Source organism: Myotis lucifugus, unplaced genomic scaffold (genome assembly GCF_000147115.1).
Source record: "Myotis lucifugus unplaced genomic scaffold, Myoluc2.0 scaffold_58, whole genome shotgun sequence".
NCBI lineage: Eukaryota > Metazoa > Chordata > Mammalia > Chiroptera > Vespertilionidae > Myotis > Myotis lucifugus.
Genome location: NW_005871106.1, coordinates 2,443,722 through 2,461,825, shown reverse-complemented (window position 1 = coordinate 2,461,825; position 18,104 = coordinate 2,443,722). Strand labels below are relative to the sequence as shown.

At 40.5% G+C, this 18,104-nt stretch overlaps 1 protein-coding gene across 1 annotated transcript in view; it reads left to right on the top strand.

The window, feature by feature from the left end:
• The window catches only part of L3MBTL4 (L3MBTL4, histone methyl-lysine binding protein), a 258,068-nt gene that overhangs the window by 158,277 nt on the left and 81,687 nt on the right, over positions 1-18,104 (top strand). The window contains exon 13 of the mRNA XM_023754274.1: positions 14,262-14,435. Within this exon, the coding sequence (XP_023610042.1) occupies positions 14,262-14,435 (174 nt within the window). The remainder of the gene's footprint in view (positions 1-14,261; positions 14,436-18,104) is intronic.

The following is an 18,104-nucleotide window of genomic DNA, read 5'->3' as shown; positions in this document are numbered from 1 at the left end:
AAATTGCCTAGGAGTGAAACTGAGGAAGGCAGTGGCTTAGTGTTCTTGAACAAGTGAATCAATGAATATATTTGAGAGATCCTTTTACATTCCTCTTGTCTGTATTTACCAAATAAAAAAGTAACAATCAGAGGACTCCAAGGAACCCATGAGAGCACTATTAATTAGTTATTTGTAATTCTTTCAGCACTTTGGACGTGATGTGTTTTATAAATAAAGTTAATTATCCTTGCTTTTCTTTTGCTCTTTCCCCACACATCCCTTCAATCACATAGTTTTATTTTAAATGAAACAAAGCTTCATCAGTTTTTGTGGTTATACAATATAGCTTTTTGGACTCTTGAATATACTTTTTTTTGAGTCTTTGTTCTCTTCTCTCACAGTTTCTGAAAACAGAGAAAGCAATTGCTATCTCCGTGCATGAATATGTTAACCTTCGATACTAATCAGATAATACTTAGACATGAACAAAACAGGAGAGTAATTTTTATTTCTCCAAAGAATCCTATCCATATCCTTTGTTTTGTTATCAGCACATCCAGTTCTGAAAAGTATTTTCTCATAATTTTATCTTTCCTGAAATTGCTTTTTGGGAAACACTGAGTGAAAGATGCCGTGTGCAAACAAACTGAATTAAATATGAAGGACAGATGATCTGGGCTGTGTTCTTCTGATGTGCTAGGGAGTCAACCAAGCCCAGAGCATAAACATTATGGAAAGCTTCCTTACTTACCATGTGCATTCTCAGACAGCGGGAACCATTTCTCCCCTTAATTTGCTGCATAACTTGATTGCTTCTAAATGTACTAGCACTAAAAAAGAAGCTATTTTGTCAGTCATGCTTCTTAAAGATTACTTTTCATTAATTTAAATTTGAATTCAATTGAGAACAGAGATTCTTTCCCCAAACCATTGTTTATCATAAATACCTCTATAAAGTCCTAGACACTATATTCTTATTTAAGTTTCCAAATAATGAGGGTACACACCTGTCATATTTTTGTTGGTAATCATTACCCCAGGATATGTTTTCATTGATTTTTTGGAGAGAGAGAGGAAGGGAGTGAAAAAGAAACATCAATGATGTAAGAGAAACATTGATTGGTTTGCCTCCCGTGTGTGCCCTGACCAGGGATTGGACCTGAAACCTAGCCTTGATCGGGAATTGAACCCACAACCTTTTGGTGTAGGAGAAAATGCTCCCATTAACTGAGCCACCCAGCCAGGGCTACTTGCCATATTTTTAATCTAACTTACATTTTACTGTATTTTAAGTACTGCTCAACATTCAGAAAAAGGAATTGTTTTCTCAATTTCATTCAGAAACCTATATGGCTTAGAGATTTCAAAAAGGACATTTCTGCATATATGGAGAGTTATTCACCAGCTCTGTCTGTGTGGAACACAGCTGAGAAGAGGACGCAGCAGGGAGAGGCTTATGGATAATCAGAGAATGTGCACACCATTTGTGTACTTCCTGTCCAGATCCAAAATGCGATGCACTCAATCTAAATACTTCTGAAGCTGTGATCATTCACTCTTCTAGCTTATTAATGTGAAGTTGCCAGCACAGTAAACCTTTATAGGAAGGCATACTAACTACAGAAAAAAAAAGAGGACCCTCAGTTATCAAAGAATTTAAGGTTGGAAGGTGTGCCTTTTTAAAAACAGGTTTAAGTTTATATTATTACTAGAGGCCCGGTGCACAAAAATTTGTGCACTCGGGGGGGGGGGTGGTCCCCAGCCCGGCCTGTGCCCTCTCGCAGTCTGGGACCCCTCGGGAGATAACGACCTGCTGGCTTAGGCCTGCTCCCGGGTGGCAGAGGGCACGTCCAATCCCTAGGTGCAGCCCCTGGTCAGGCTCAGAGCAGGGCCGATTGGGGAGTTGGGGCGCCACCCCGTCATGCACAGAGCAGGGCGGATCGGGAGGTTGCGATGCCACCCTCAGTCACGCTCAGGGTAGGGCCGATTGGGGGGTTGGGTCACCGCCCCCTGTCACACTCAAGGCAGGGTCGATGGGGAGGTTGCTGTGCCATCCCCTGTCATGCACAGAGCAGGGCCGATCAGGGGGTTGGGACGCTGCCCCCTGTCACTCACAGAGCAGGGCCAATCAGGGGGTTGGAGCGCTGCCCCCTGTCACTCACAGAGCAGGGCCGATCAGGGGGTTGGGGCGCTGCACGCTGTCACTCACAGAGCAGGGCCCATCAGGGGGGTTGGGGCTCCATACCCTGTCACACACAGAGCAGGGTCGATCAGGGGGTTGAGGAGCTCCCCTCTGTCACTCACAGAGTAGGGCCGATAGGGGAGTAGGGGCACCGCCCCCTGTCACACACAGAGCAGGGCGGATCAGGGGGTTGGAGCGCTGCACCCTGTCATACTCAGGGCAGGGCCAATGGGGAGGTTATGGCTCTACCCTGTCACACACAAAGCAGGGCCCGTGGGGGGGGGGGTTGGGGCGCCTTCCCCTGTCACACACAGAGCAGGGCCGATAAGGGGGTTGGCGCGCTGCACCCTGTCAAACACAGAGCCGCAGGGCAATCAGGGGATTGAGGAGCTCCCCCCTATCAGGCACAGAGCAGGGCTGATCAGGGATTGGGGTGCCGCACCCTGTCACACAAAGAGCCGCAAGGCGATCAGGGGATTGGGGAGCTCCCCCCATCAGGCACAGAGCAGGGCTGATCAGGGGGTTGGGCGCCTTCCCCTGTCATGAACAGAGCAGGGCGGATAGGGAGGTTGTGGCCCCGCCCCCTGTCACACACAGAACCGCAGGGCGATCAGGGGGTTTGGGCGCTGCCCCCTGTCACGCTGATCCCGGTGCCGGGAGCCTCGCTGCTCAGCTGATCCCGGTGCCGGGAGGCATATTACCCTTTTACTATATAGAATAGAGGCCTGGTGCATGGGTGGGGGCTGGCTGGTTTGCCCTGAAGGGTGTCCTGGATCAGTGTGGGGGTCCCCACTGGGATGCCTGGCCAGTCTGGGTGAGGGGATGAGGGCTGTTTTCCAGGTGGCGAGTAACTGAAGCTCCCAATCGCTCCTTGTTTTCTTTTTTTTTTTTTTTTTATTCTGGGCCAGCTTTAGCTCTGAGGCCTCGCTGCTGAAAACATTGATACAATGTTGCGGTCCAGCTGGCTTTCAGTCCGGCTGGTTTCTGGGGTTTTGTTTAGCTTCTTATTTGCAACATAGTACATAGTTGCTTAGAGTTGCAGCTGAGAGGCCGGCAAGTTAGGCGGGGAACGTTGGAGTCCGCAGTCACTGAAGCAAGCAAGCCTCCCTGCTCGCTTCAGTGCATGGCTGCCGGCCGCCATCTTGGCTGACAGTTAATTTGCATAAGGATATGCTGATTAGCCAGTGGGAAGGGTAGTGGTCGTACGCTAATTACCATGTTTCTCTTTTATTAGTGTAGATTTTAGAGATAAAAGAGGACTGTTTTGACAGTGACATGAGGCTGCATACTAGTGCTTGTGTGTGTGTGTGTGTGTGTGTGTGTGTGTGTGTGTGTGTGTGGTGGGTGGGTGTATGTCCGTGTGTGTGCATGCAGTAGTCCAGAAATTTGGATATTATTGTTATTTAGCAAGTGGGCATCTCTACTAGTTAACTATTAATTTCCCCTAATTAAAAGTATGTTCAGAAACTCATAAGAAAGCACTGATGCTCATTAGGTCAAACACTAGACAATGGAATCAGTTGACCCTGGCAGCAGGCTGATTCTTGTCCCCTATATCTCTCTCCTTTGCATTTTCTGCCTCTCCTTACAGATTCTTCATTTCTAGTGACAGTAAAAGCCATCTGCCCTGGAACCTCAACATGCAAGAGATTCTGTGGCCTGAAGGAGGCCCTCAGCAGAGCAGATCTGCTATGCATAAAGTTGGCCAGGAGGCTGATGTGCATTAAAATATATCAATTTTTAAAATTTGAGTTTACTTTTTTAAATATAACAGCTTCAGTGAGCTAGAATTCACGTCATGCAATTCACCGATGGTTTTCAGTAAATGCAGTTGTGCAACTATCACAATTGATTTTAGAGCATTTTCTTCAGCCCTAAAAGAAACCTTTAGCATTTGAATTTTCACCTTCTTTCACTTCTTTGCAGTGCTTTCTCTCTTTTTTCTTTTGTACTTCTCTAGCTCCATCTTTTCATATATTTTCTTTTCCTGCTCCTCCTCTTCCTGCTTGCCCCTTTTCTAAGTTTCTCTTTCTTTTCCTTGCCGCTGGAAACCACAACTTTTGTGTTTGGCTAACTTTTGGGCCTGGCTATTGTTCAATGCCAAGGAAAGGGGATGAGGGAGAAAGAGAGGTCATTGACCTGAAAGTCTGAGAGCACTTGGGGATTAACTTACACAAATATGCTTAGGCATCTTCCCAGCACCTTCCTCTTCTCATTCCTGGACACATTACCCTATCCCTCTGTAGTTCTGTACTAAAGGCTCATATGCTGCAACAACACTGCATTTTCTCACTCCCGTGCTTTCCTTATTCTCCAAAATAAGTGCAGACATATGAGTGATGCAAATGTATTGATATCAACCATGTCTCCTCTCCCTCTCCCCCTCCCCCTCCCTCTCTCTCTCCCCCTCACTCTTTTCAGGCCTATGTTTAACTGTAATGTTTATTTGCTCTATCACCAGATTAAAGTGGATAAAGGTCTCTGAAATAAATTGGATTAGAGTTTCCCCAGTGGAAGCAGTGACACTCCTTCCCAGGCTGCAAAGGACTTAGTGAACACTGAGCAGTTAAAATTATCTCTTCCGACTGGTAGTAAATATTCACGATGAGATGTGCTTGGCCCCTCCGCCCAGTGCCTAACAGGTCACCTGCATTCACTGTGTGCAAGGCCACTGAGGACTTGTCCCAAATACAGATTCTGTGGCCATGGTACCCATGGGGGACAGGTGATTGAGGGCCAGGAAAGCCTCCTGGCCTCTCCTCCTCCTCCTCCTCCTCCTCCTCCTCCTCCTCCTCCTCCTCCTTCTCTTTCTCCTCTTCCTCCTCCTCCTCCTCCTCCTCCTCTAAATGAAAGAAGACTATATTCAAAGGCCATAGGTAAGTCTGATGAAAATATCTCTTGTTTTTAAAGACAGTGGAAAGGTCAGGACAGCTGTGGTTGTTCGAGGCCTTCTGTGCGTGGAGGCCCCTGGCCCAAGGTTTCCTGGGCTTCCAGGAGGGCTGTGGCTTCAGGGGAGGGAGGTGCCGCCTCTCCTGTCTGTTGGCATGTGTGCACTTGTCCTCCAGGAAATCCACGCTATGTAACCAGTTCTTAGAAGGACTATGGCTCAGAGCAGGCTGTGTAATAATATAGCTTAATCACTCAGAATAGGCCTCCAGAGACAAGAGTGCACCTGGGAGAGTGAGGCCAGTAGAGGGTGCTCCCGCCAGGGAAGGCAGGTCAGCGCTTCTGTCACCCATGGGGCTGTCGTTGGTGCCAAAAATTTGGGAATCATCCTAGAAGTGAGAAGTTCAGGTCTCATGACAATGAGTGTGATAATGATTAAGTCCACCTACATACATGGACACACTTGAATGAGGCCTGCACATGTATGAAAAATAAAACCACAAGGAAATAGAGAAAATGGTGATGGTTTGCAGTAGGCATAGGACATATTTCCTTTTAGTAACATTCTATACTAGAAATTTTATAATTTAAAAACTATATATAACTTTTATAACTTTCCTCAAACTATAAACTTCAGTACGTAGTTTGAAAGCTAAAACAAGGACAAGTAAAACTGTATTTTACTAGGTTAGATGCTAAGCTAGTAAAATCCCCAATCCTTTTCGTGGTCTAAACAGATAAGTAAACCTTGCAGAAGTATGGGTAGAAAGCATAGAGCTGAAGTCTGCAAAAAATCAGAACACTTTTTATAAATATTTCACTGTCAAACTGATAAAATTTAATGAGTTAGTGGAGATTTAAACAATTTTTTAAGTCTAACAAAGTGAACAGGCAGAGTGCTTTGAAGCCCCAAAGAAACTGTTAGAAAGAGCATCCCCAGAGTGGAGTCATAGGTTAATTTCCTATTTCATATCAAGTGTCACTTTAAAAAGTGGCCCATCACTGGTCTAAAAAGAAATTGAACGTTTATCAGAGAGGCCAGTGTATAATACCATTGAGAAGATTTCATGTTGTCAACTACAAAGAAATCCTGATTTACCTCCACTAAGTTTCCTTCCTCAAGTCTCTCCACGGACGCAGACTCAGTCTCTTGAAAGCCTCACTATACCATAAATAAGGAGGCTCGGAGTCGCAGGAAGGGAAGGGAAGCAGCCAGCACTGTGAACTCCCACGTTCTAGAAAAACCCATCTGTCCTGAGACTCAGCTTCAACTAATTCTCAAGAATGGACTCCCAGTCTGGTGACTCCAGCTGAGAAATCCAGTTCCATAAATCACACCAGGAGCCATTTCTGGACCTGAATAATCCAAGCTCCTGCACACTGGACTCGTTCAGCTTTCTTAGAGTTTCTCCAAAACTAACACATCTAGAAGTTTAAAATGCCAGCTGATCTAGATGGATTTGCCAGCAAAAAAATGTGCAACTGGAACATTTCTATTGAAACCATTTTTGAACAAGCAAGTTTTTTTCTTAATGGTAATTGATAAAATTCAGGACAAAAGCAACTTTTTCTACCTTTTTGAATATTAGTTACCGTCAGTGCCACACCCAAGTCCTCTCTCCTTCCTGGAATCTCCCCCTGTGGGGCGCGGCTACAGTGTTTTGGCCAGGTTCAAGCCTCGGACTAATGAAAGGACAGGGTCCTCTCATTGCCACGTGCAAGTCCCAGCTGGAAGGGCAGGGCCCCCCCAGCACAATCATAGCCAACGGCTGTGGTTGTAAGCTTGAACCTATGGTCTGAACACGTGGCCCCACATGCCTGTGTGCTAGAGTTCAGGTGCATGTAATTGAGTGAGGTTGGAACTCATGAGAATGCTGTAAACAACGTGATCACGCCCCTACTTTGCTTCGTGGCATCTGCTATAAAATAAAGACACGGCTTGTGGGCGCTGTCGTTGTCTCCTCATCAGGGAGCAGCGTCCCACCGAGACCCAGCTTTCATTCTCTTGTCTGTCTTTTCTCAATCCTTTCACCCCCCCACTCAGGATCACCTTTGGCCGTAACATCCCCCAACCATGCCAGTGATGTCTTTCTTTTACAAAGAGTGTTCTTTATTGCTAAAGTACATACCCTTGTGCCATTTTAGCCTAAAGGAAATATGTCCCCATCCTGTTACAACTGAAGGCCAGGGACCACCACACATGATGCTCCTGCTGTACATAGCATAGCAAGTGGCATTGCAGAGTGCTGAGTGTCTTCCTGCTCGGACCAGAAGTCCACGAGTGTCCAATGAGTGATGTAAAGGGTGGGAAGCCTGTTACACCATGTCCTTTCCTTTGTCATGTCATGAGATTATTTGTGGGAGGGTGGGGGGGATTAGTGGTTAAATAGTGACTCAAAAGAATATGTTACTGGGCAAAGTAAACACAGTGAAGTGGGCAGTGGAGGCAAAAAACTTTGGAGATTTTCAAGCAGCATTAAGATTTTCAGGGAACATTGACAGATGTACTAAACGTAAGCAGCAGCAGTGTGCATGCAGGCTGAGACTTGGAGATGCGTCCGTCCTCAGCTTCAGCCACAGGGGTCTGCTGGTGGCTCCCTAAAGGTCATCTTCCTGTTGACTTCTCACTCAGTGGTGTCTGTTCTGCTCACCTGCAGAATGCGTCCAGAGTTGTACTGCCAGGCCTGCGGTTTACAATGTTAGAAACAAACTACTTTATCTTACCCCTTCATCAGCAACCCTACCTTACCCAGCTTTATCACTACACTTACAAGGTTAGATTTCAGTGTTTTCCTTAACAATTCCTGAGTTTAGTGAGTCTTCAAGTCCCACTGATTACTTTTCTACAACATAGAAAAGTATAGGAAGGAACTCCTCTGTTCCTGCTGCTCTTATCCAGACCCTCATGCCTGCTGTCCGGATGCTGCCCCTGCCGGACCTCGGGCCTGAGGTGCTACAATGACCTTCCGGACCTTTCTCTACTGCATTTCTGATTAGTTGGAATTCTTAGCCAGACATTTGGATCTCAGCCCCTCTCCCCCACACACAACCCAATCATGAGCAAGTGTTGCCCACAGTCTTGCCTTCCAGCCGATTGGTCTTCTCCTGCGATCTTTTGTCTCTGTCCACACCCCTGGGACTGACTGAGGCCAGTCCTATTTCAAGAACCTGCCTGTGCACCCTCCTGAGTCCTAATTTAAGAAATAATAATAGAAACAGCAAAAACAGTCTTCTGAAAACATTCCCTTTCCAGATTTTATTTATATTTTGAAATAATACATATAATGTGATAAGCACTTTTCATAATGCCTGGTTACATATTAATGTTTAATAAGTTAATGTTCCAATTGTTATGATTACATCATTATTAACTGTATACGTAATAGCAATAAACCACAACATTCACTGTTTTTGCCTTTTAGATTTTTAATTTGTTGGTTTTTGATCTTTGAGGTAAAGACTGTTGAGGTGGGGTCTTTGCTGTACTTTGGGTTGCCATAGAGCCTACATAGCTGTGTGTAGTCACATTCTGTAAATATCTGTGGATGGAATTAAAAGACAGTAGTCTGTGCGTCCTACTCCTGGCCTCCACTAAAACAGGACACTATTTGGATGCTTGTGGAGCAGGGTTAGATGGAATGGTGCATTGGACCATGCCGATACCACCTTAGTGTGTGTATGTGTGGGTATCCAATGTTTAAATTCTCATTTAAAAACATGCTAGGATGGAACTTTAAAGTCTTTTTCTGGTAGAAAGTCAAGACTATCCTCTATTTTCTTGTTCTTTCTCAGGGTTTTATAAATTACAGCCTGTCCAAATAAAAAAATTATCCAGATAGCCAGTTCTTCATATTACATTTCAACCCGTGAAGAGAATGTGCCTTTGTTTCTAAAGAATTCCTCTTTACCTTATTCTATTTTTGTAGCAACTCGGTAAATTCCAGAATGAAATTCAAAAACATTAAGCAGCTTAAATTTTCAAAGTATTATAATTTCCCTGCTTGTTCTCTCTGTGTAATCAGTGCCAAAGTAAATATACCAATATCTTCAATATTCATTTGGCAAAGTACCTAGTGTGTGCAAGGCATTATACCAAGTGTTTCATTGGTTTTATTTTCTCTAATGTATTCAAAGAAAATACAGAGGCAGTTTGGCATAGTACTTAAAAGCTTGGACCCCAATGTCAGGCTACCTGGATTTCAATTCCATCTTTACAACTTCTTAACTATGTGACCCTGATTGACCTATTTAATCTCTCTGTGCCTCAGTCAAATGCAAATCATAATAATCCCTATTTTATAAGGATATTGTGAGAACCGAATGATTTAACATAAAAAAGACCTTAAATTAGGGTTATAAGAGTAAAAACTATAGAAGCATAACCTGTTATTGGTAATATCTATATATACAAGAGGCTAATATGCAAAGTGTCCCCTTGGGAGTTCAACCGGGAGACCGGGGAGTTTGATCGCTAGCTATGACATATGCTGACCACCAGGAGGTGGCACAGAATGAAGGAAGGCCCCAGCTGGCAGCTGGCAGCCGGGGAAGGGAGGCCCCGGCCGGCAGCTGGAAGGCCCCAATCGGCCCTGATCGCTGGCCAGGCCTAGGGACCTTACCCATGCATGTATTTCGTGCACCGGGCCTCTAGTTATGAATATTAGACTAACCAAATTGTGTTTTGATGACATCTCTCTTTAATTTTAAAAATAATTTTACTACTTAAATTTAGCAGAATAAACATTTTCATGTGTATATATTAGATAATCCGATCAACTTTTATAAAGTATTTTACCTGTTGATTCTCAACAATTATTTAAAGCAAATGACTTGAATAATCTTCTAGAAGAGTTTATGGTAAGAAAAATAGTTTGATGATATTTTCTTGAAAGAGATATTTGTTTTTATCCATAATTATCCTGATGCCCCCATCTTTAATATCTCAGGGTTATTTATTAAAAGAACAAAACAAAGGAAAACCAGTTTTTAAATAGCTCGCTTCAAAATATAATGAAGGATTCCTATTGTTGGTTCTTTTTTCTAATTAGGACAATATTGCTTTACACACACTAAATTGCAGTACATTGCTTTTGGTGTGGTAACTAATTTAGAGGGTAGAGAATTAACAATCAACTTCTTTAACAAGAAGTCTGCCTATACATATTTGAGCCTGCAGATGAATTTTTATTTGAATACTGTAAAATTATAAAAGGCCACCTCTTATCTAAATGTATATTTTGTAGTATTACAAAAAAAAAAACCAAACCCTCCCTAGCATATCATTTGCTAGGGACAGTAGGACATCTTAAGTCCTCTTTTATCTATTAGTGTTTGGGACTACTTAGCACAGGCAGCTGAAGGACGCTTTATTTTCTGACTTGGGCTGGTTTGGTTTTGCTATTTCCATCACACAGACTGTACTCCTAATCTTAGCCCATAGGTTCCTTGAGGTGACTATGAATTTATCACTTTAAGAAAGAGCATCCCAAAACAACATCTAAATGTCCTGTTGATATTAAGTCAACATTAGCATTGAACACAAAGTTTAGATATTTGTGAGTATATATTAATATATAAATATCTAAGCATATCTTCATGCATATCCAGATAAATTTTGCAACTTGGGTCTAAGAACATACTTTTATAACAAGTAGAAGAGAGTGGGCAAAATAATGCCTCCTTTTTCTGAAATGCATCTACAATGTGAAAATTGAATTCCTGTAACTAACAGTATTATGAATTATAGAGGGATAAATTAGGGTTGGAAAGAAATAGCCTTTATTGATTGCACATAAGCCAGGTATTATATTCGCATTCTGCATTCAATGCAATTTTTACGTTGACCCAGTGAGTGGAATGCTATTCTTCATGTTACGAATGAGGAAGCCAAGATCTGCAGGGGTGAGGGTTGGTGGTAGAAGGGGGACTGAAACTCAGTTTGCCCTGTTGAAAGTATCTTTTACTACTTCAGGATTCCCTGGTTGCTTTAGTTGAGTAGAATAAATTCTTCCTTTAAAAGAAGAGTAAAGAAAGGTTTGTAGCCCTGGAGGAACTTTTAAAAGGATCATTAGGGCCTTCTACTTCCAGAACAATGGAGTATAATATTTTTCTTCATTACTTTCACTAATACCTAGACATTATATATACAATAAACACATGAAGGCTCTGAAAAGTGGAGAGGAGGAAGTAGACCAACTAGAGACTTCAAGACCGGAGTAGCAACACAGTGGTGCATTTCCTATGTTTTCTTTCTCCTTATATATCTTGGGCTGGTTGTTGTTTCCATTTTTCATTGTTTCAAGTATGTTAATAATTGCTGTTAAAGCATTTTTTATTGATTTCAGAGAGGAAGGGAGAGAGAGAGAGAGAGAGAGAGAGAGAGAGAGAGAGAGAAACATCAGTGATGAGAGAGAATCATTGATCAGCTGCCTCCTGCACACCCCACAGTGGGGACCTGGTCCACAACCCAGGCATGTTCCCTGACCGGGAATTGAACCATGACCTCATTGTTCATAGGTTGAGGCTCAGCCACTGAGCCATATAGGCTGGTCATGAAGCATTTTTATTATGGCTGCTTTACAATTCTTGTAAGATAATTTTAGCACCTATGTCATCTTGATATTGGCATTAGCAACATGAAAACATATGAAAGTATAAAATTCACCGCTAAAAGAAAGTATATATTCAAATTCAGAATACTCTAATACTATAATGGTAATATATCAGTCATTTTAGCAAAAAAGTTAAATTTAAAATGTTTAAAAATGACTATAGCCACAATAACTTGCTATGAATACACAATCTTCAGCAAGAATAATAAAGCTGGAGGCATCACACTTCTGATGTCAAATTATATTGCAGAGGTATAGTAATCAAAACAATATGCCATTGGCATAAAAATAGACATGTAGACCAATGGAAGAGAACAAATTCTAAAAATGAATCCTTGTATATACAGTTAATTGATCTTTGACAAGGATGCCAAGAATAAACAAGGGGGAAAAGATAGTCTATCAATAAATGGTATTGTGAAAAGTGGATATCCATGTGCAAATGAAACTGGACTCTTATCTTACACCATACCCAAAAATCAACTCAAAATGAATTAACGACTGCCCTGGCTAGGTCACTCAGTTGGTTGGAGTGTCATCCCTTAAGCCCAAAAAGGTGTGAGTTTGATTCCCGGTCAGAACACATACCTAGGTTGTGGGTTCGATTACTGGTCAGGGAGTATACAAGAAGCAACTGATCAAAGTTTCTCTCTCATATTGATGTTTCTCTCTACTTTCCTCTCTCTAAAATCAATAAACATATCTTTGGGTGAGGATTTTAAAAATGAATTAAAAACTTAAATGTAAGGTCTTAAATTATAAAACCTCTAGAAGAAAGCTTATGGTAAAAACTCCTTCTTTCTTTCCTGTGCCCTTTTCCTTTTTTGGTGGTGTTCAAAACCTTGTCCTGCTTCTGCTCACCTGATTGGTGCTAAAGATTAAGTGATCAATATTGGAGCTTCCCAAGAAAGTGTCAGGCATCTTTAGGAAAGTTGCTTATCCTATGTGAGCCTGTTTTCTCCCCTGTAAAATAAGTAATACTAATACTATCTTTGGGTATTTAGTAATAAGTTTTTAAAATAATGTATGTAAAACACCTTGAATTGTAATGGGCGTATAGTATACACTCAATAAGAGTAGCTATTTTGTTCTTATTATAAGTTGTATTCATTGGTATATATGTCTTAGCTTTACTAGATTTATATGTTCTAAATTGCTTATCATGTAGCAGATGCTCATTTAATGGGTTGTTGAATCAATGAATGAATAAACTAATAAATCAATGGCAATTATTAAAAAGTATAGAAAATGCATATAAAGAGACAGGTCTATCTGATCCACCCTGATGTCAGTACAGATTTTCCCAGACATGTTGGTCTCGGCTGGTGTCATCCTAACCATTCCATCACAAATTTCAGATGTAGGTTAGTACTACAAACCCTCTGAGGCTAGACTGATAGAGGAAAAACCTGGGAAACTCAGTCTACCTTAAAATAGAGGAAAAACTGCATTTGTTCTTGGTTTTATCATGATCTTAAAATTACAAAAGAAAGCTTTCACATATTCAGAAAGAATTTATTATGCAGCATGTATCAGCAAATTTACAGTAAATAGGAAATGAATTTCTATAAAGGAACCAACTGCCTAAATATTAATTCATTTGACTATGTGCCTTTCTAGATGTGGATAACACTGTGATGATAGCAACTGCCATGTAATGATGTGTGTGTGCATGTGTGCGTGTGTGTGTGGTGTATGTGTAAGAGAGAGAGAGAGAGAGAGAGAGAGAGAGAGATTGATTGATTGATGGTCACAGTAACCATAATGAGTTGAATTCAATTTCATTTCACTGGAGAGAAACGAAGCCTGAAGCCCCAGCAGGGCACGTTTTCCCAGGGTTGTGTGCCGGTGACCTCTGTCACACCTGTGCTTTCACTGACTGTGGCTGCCCCATTCCTAACAGCAGCAGAGCTTTGGGGCCTCTTTGGAGACAGGCGTATGCACACAGAAGTCTAACAGCGACAGTCAGTCAGCCTATTGAAAGAGCCAGATCATTTGTCCTGGCCAATCCTCCTGCCCACGCCTGACATTAGGCTCCAACCACATCCAGCATTCAGGGTTCAGCCTTAACTGTAGTCTCTCCTCTTTCACCTACAGGTGCCCCTTCCCATTCAAACCCATAACTTCATAGCAAGTTTCAGGAGGATTAAGCCAAATCCAGATATAGTATTCCTGGATATATAAATGTTAAGAAACAAAAGCATAATATTCTCTGATACTGGTAAATATTTTAGTTAACCATAATATTTTTTATATAAATAGTCAAATCAGGGCTTAATTATTGGAGGGAACTTTGAGTCATGTTTCTATAATATTTTCATCGCTCCATTAGGAGCACATATTTATGTTGTTCTTAGATTTTTAAGCTTCCCAAATTGTAAAAATCATATATTCTGATGAATCTATCTAGAATACCAGCTGACCAGTGTCTAGAATCTAAAAATATTATCCAGGGACAATATGAAACGAAACTTATTTCAGTGTGTTCATTGAAAGGAGAATGTCTACTCAATGTTTAAATATTGGATGTAGGTCTGTTCCAAAGACAACGGTCACTGATTTAGCACTGCAAACTGTGCTCTCATTTTATTACAAACCAGTGCTTTTGGCTGCCCGTATTCGGAGATGAACTTGAAAAAGGAGACAACACTCCATGAATGTGTGAGAGAACAAACACAAGCAAATTTGGAATCAGACTCTTCACATTTAAAATTGAAAAATCTCTGTAATTTGAACTTCAACAGAAAACATGAAAAGGTGAACAGTCATCCCAGGTAAGGAACTTTTTGAAAATGTGAAGCAGAAAGTAAACCATGTAGAATAGTAAAAGAACAATTTTGTTAATAGTAATAATTCATCATATTTCTTTGAAAAATTTCTTTTCTGGGAATTATTATGATCACTGGCTCATAGAATTCATTTAAAATATTTTATTTTCATTTGATCTTCATTTAAAAATATTTATCAAAATGTGAATGTATCTCTTTGTAAATGTATATATTACATATAAGCAATAGAAAGCATATTTCCTTTACAAAATTCTATAAGATTTCCTTTTACCTTGACAACTTTTTTATTCTTTGGATTCATTTTATAGAAATGATTCTTTTGGCACATGGCCTAACATTTGTACCCAGCAAGTCATATCAGGATGTCCTCTCCTACCTGCTAACTCGTCTCTGTCATCTTGAATCCAAATGTACCTCAGATACGATTTTTTCTGACTCTGAATAGTTTCCTTTTGATTTTTTGATAACACATCATCCTTTTGTTTTGAAATATAAATTTACATTTAAAGTATCAGGTTCCAATGTTTATTTACATATAATCATTTTCTAAAGAACCTTTTTTGGCATTTTTTAACCTAAATTAGTAAATATTCTAAATAACATCGTCTCTATAAAGGCGCTCGATTCTCCATGCTGTGAAGAATAAACCCAGAAAAATCTAACACTAAGTAAATGATTGGAAACCAGACAGAGATGGAGCCAAGAAAGGAGAAGTGGGAAGTGGGTGTTTTCAGACCCGTCTGCAGGCAGAAAGCAGTCATGTTCAAGCCCTTGCATGACACTGGCCCCTCCCTCTGCCAGCTCTGAGGGAGCTGCTGCTGAGGGCGGCTGTGTCTCCAGCCCTCCAAAGCCTCGCTCCTTGCACTTGGCAGGTGGACAGGGAAGACGTGCCTGCCTCTCTGTGGGAGCAGAGTCTGCACTGGAACAGCTTTCTGCCCATTTACACCTTCAGTCCCTACAGGGGAGCTCCTTTCCTCCCAGGGGAGACCTGTTCATCGGGAGGGTACACTTTTCACACTCTGGACTGTGGGTTTCACACTCTGAACTTTGGGTTTTGTGTTTTGTGTGGGGGTTTTTTCATGCAAATGTTGTTATACAGAATTTGTGTAGCATTTCATTTTTGTTAAATAGTTTATTTTGATTTTGATCCTTGTGCACACGACTGCAGATTAGCTCCCCTCTAACGCATGATCTATGTGCTATGGACATGCGTGCTTCTGTTTCTCTTGCTGTATCTTGCATTTTTATTTGTTATACACCCACTCCTCTTGTTGAAACCTCACAGGTCTAGTTGTTCTTCACTGTGCTTCACACCCACACTGTTTACAACTCTAAGTAGTTGAGAGCTTGAACATCCCATTTTCTAGTTGAGGGAGAATTTTTTTAAACTGTTTTCCAAGGAACAATGCTTATTTATTTCCATATACTGTATCTATTTGCTTTATCCTTGCTATTCTCTGATTTTATCTTTTTCCCTACTAAAATCTCAGTCAGTCTCTCTTGTAAATATTTTAGGCATTCATCCTCAACGTCAAAAGCCATATAAACTGAGCAGATCTTTGAACTGTTCTAAAAAATAATTGCAAAGTTGTATTGTCTCCGAAGTGAGCTAAACTTTTCCTTTCAGCACAGATATATATATGGCTTCCCCTGTCTTTAACTCCCCTTAGTAATTTGCTCTTTTCAATATATTATTATGCACTTTATCATTTTAAAGGGGCTTTGCACTGAAATAGCTCAGATAAGCGTAATTACTACAGATAGGAAGAAACAGGAAAAGGTTAGTTGATATTTGAGCAAAAAGTCACACGATCCTTTTCTATCAAATCCTATTTCATGTATGCACAGAACTATGCAAGCAGCTGTATGGATAAGGGGAGTAGGGGCACACATTTGAATTCTTAAATCTTCTTTTGCTTTCAAATCTCAAGACCAAAGCTATCATTGCACTCCAATCTGTCCACTTTTACTTTGAACCAACCATCATAACAGTGTTTAAACATTATTGGCAGTTGTGCCCACTGTGACTCTATCCCCCAGCTCCATGACACCCTGTTCATGGTCTAGAATTCCAATGGGAGTTCAAAGACATCAACAAGGAATAATATGTATTCTAATTATAAGGAAATAAAGTATATTTTAACCCAACTCACAGTTTCCTTATAGTAATTTCCTGAAGTTGCTTTTCCTCTAACCCAAGATATCAGGTACAGGTCAGGGAGAATATTTAAATTCCATCTGTTCTACATGGTAAGAAATAATTTTTACTTGGTTCATATACAAACATAAGCATGGGGGGCTAAATTAGTGTAAATTAGAGTTATAATTCCCACTGGCCTCCAGTCCATCCATCCATCGCTGAGCTCTGGACAGGACTTCTGTAATTTCTCATACAAGCAACACTTGTCACCTTAGAAATTCCAGACTTTGTGTAATTCACATGCAAAATATAAAATTAACTCTTGACACTCTTCCAAAATCAGTTAGATGCTGCCCAACAATTTAATGGATTTTGTCTTTTCCTTAACTGCATCCCAGTTTTGTGTATATTTTTTAAAAGTATGTTTGTTCTCATGTTAATCTTTGAAGAGAGTTATTAGTAAACATTTAGTCTCCATAATTTTGTAGTAGAAATGGTCTATTTATGTTCACATTTTCTTAGTAGAGGCTCAAGTTTTAAAATTGAGTGGATTATATACTAATAGATGTTTATAAAATTAATCTTCATAGCAGTAGGACTACATATTAATACAACTTTAAAAACTAGATTCATAATAGGTCACCACTACTGAAAAACTATGTAGATCTTCCTTTTCCCTTGTACTAACAGAGTAGTGGGATAGTCATGGTGCATTAAATAGAGGCATATGACTTTATGCTTGAGTGTCTTTCCTTTGGGTATGTACTCTAGAAGGGAAAAAGCCTTTAATTTGTTTAACAGTCTATAGTTTTCACATACATTAACTTTGGAGCTCCTGTAGTCTTGTGATTTAGTCAAAGCGGAAATTACTGTCATCATAGCATTGCCATTTAGGCGAGGGAGTAAAAATCCTTACTTGTAGCTGATCTTGGACCCAAACATAGGTAGTTTGATTAAATTCAGAGTATTCCTAGTCCAGTAAATTAATAATAGTAACACCAAAATATTAATATCATTCACTTACTTTGAGCTAAAGCATTGTGCTACACAATTTATATACATCATCCTGTTCATTTTATTTCATTGTCACAACAACCTTTTGTGTGGTTAAGTGTTCTAATTCTGATTTTATAATGTAGGCATCTTAAGATTAGAGAGGTTAATCAAAGTGTCCAAGATCACACAGATAATCAGTAGAAAAGTTAGGATTGGAATCTAGAACTGCCTGACTCCAAATCCTCTACATGTTTCAACTTAAGATTAGCAAAGGAATGACAGTTTAAGACCTTGAAATTGCCTGGCTGGATTTAAATGTAGACTACTCTCAGCTGCTAGCTAAAATTCTCAAGGTCATCTCATGATGCATTTATTTCTTATTTTGTGAAAACAGAATACTAAAGGGGAAGAATCTTAACTGTTTTTTCCCAAACTGTTTATTCTTATGTGTATATTATAAATAAGAACATTTATAATCTACCTTGAACACATTTTATTGTAATATACTAAAGGATTCT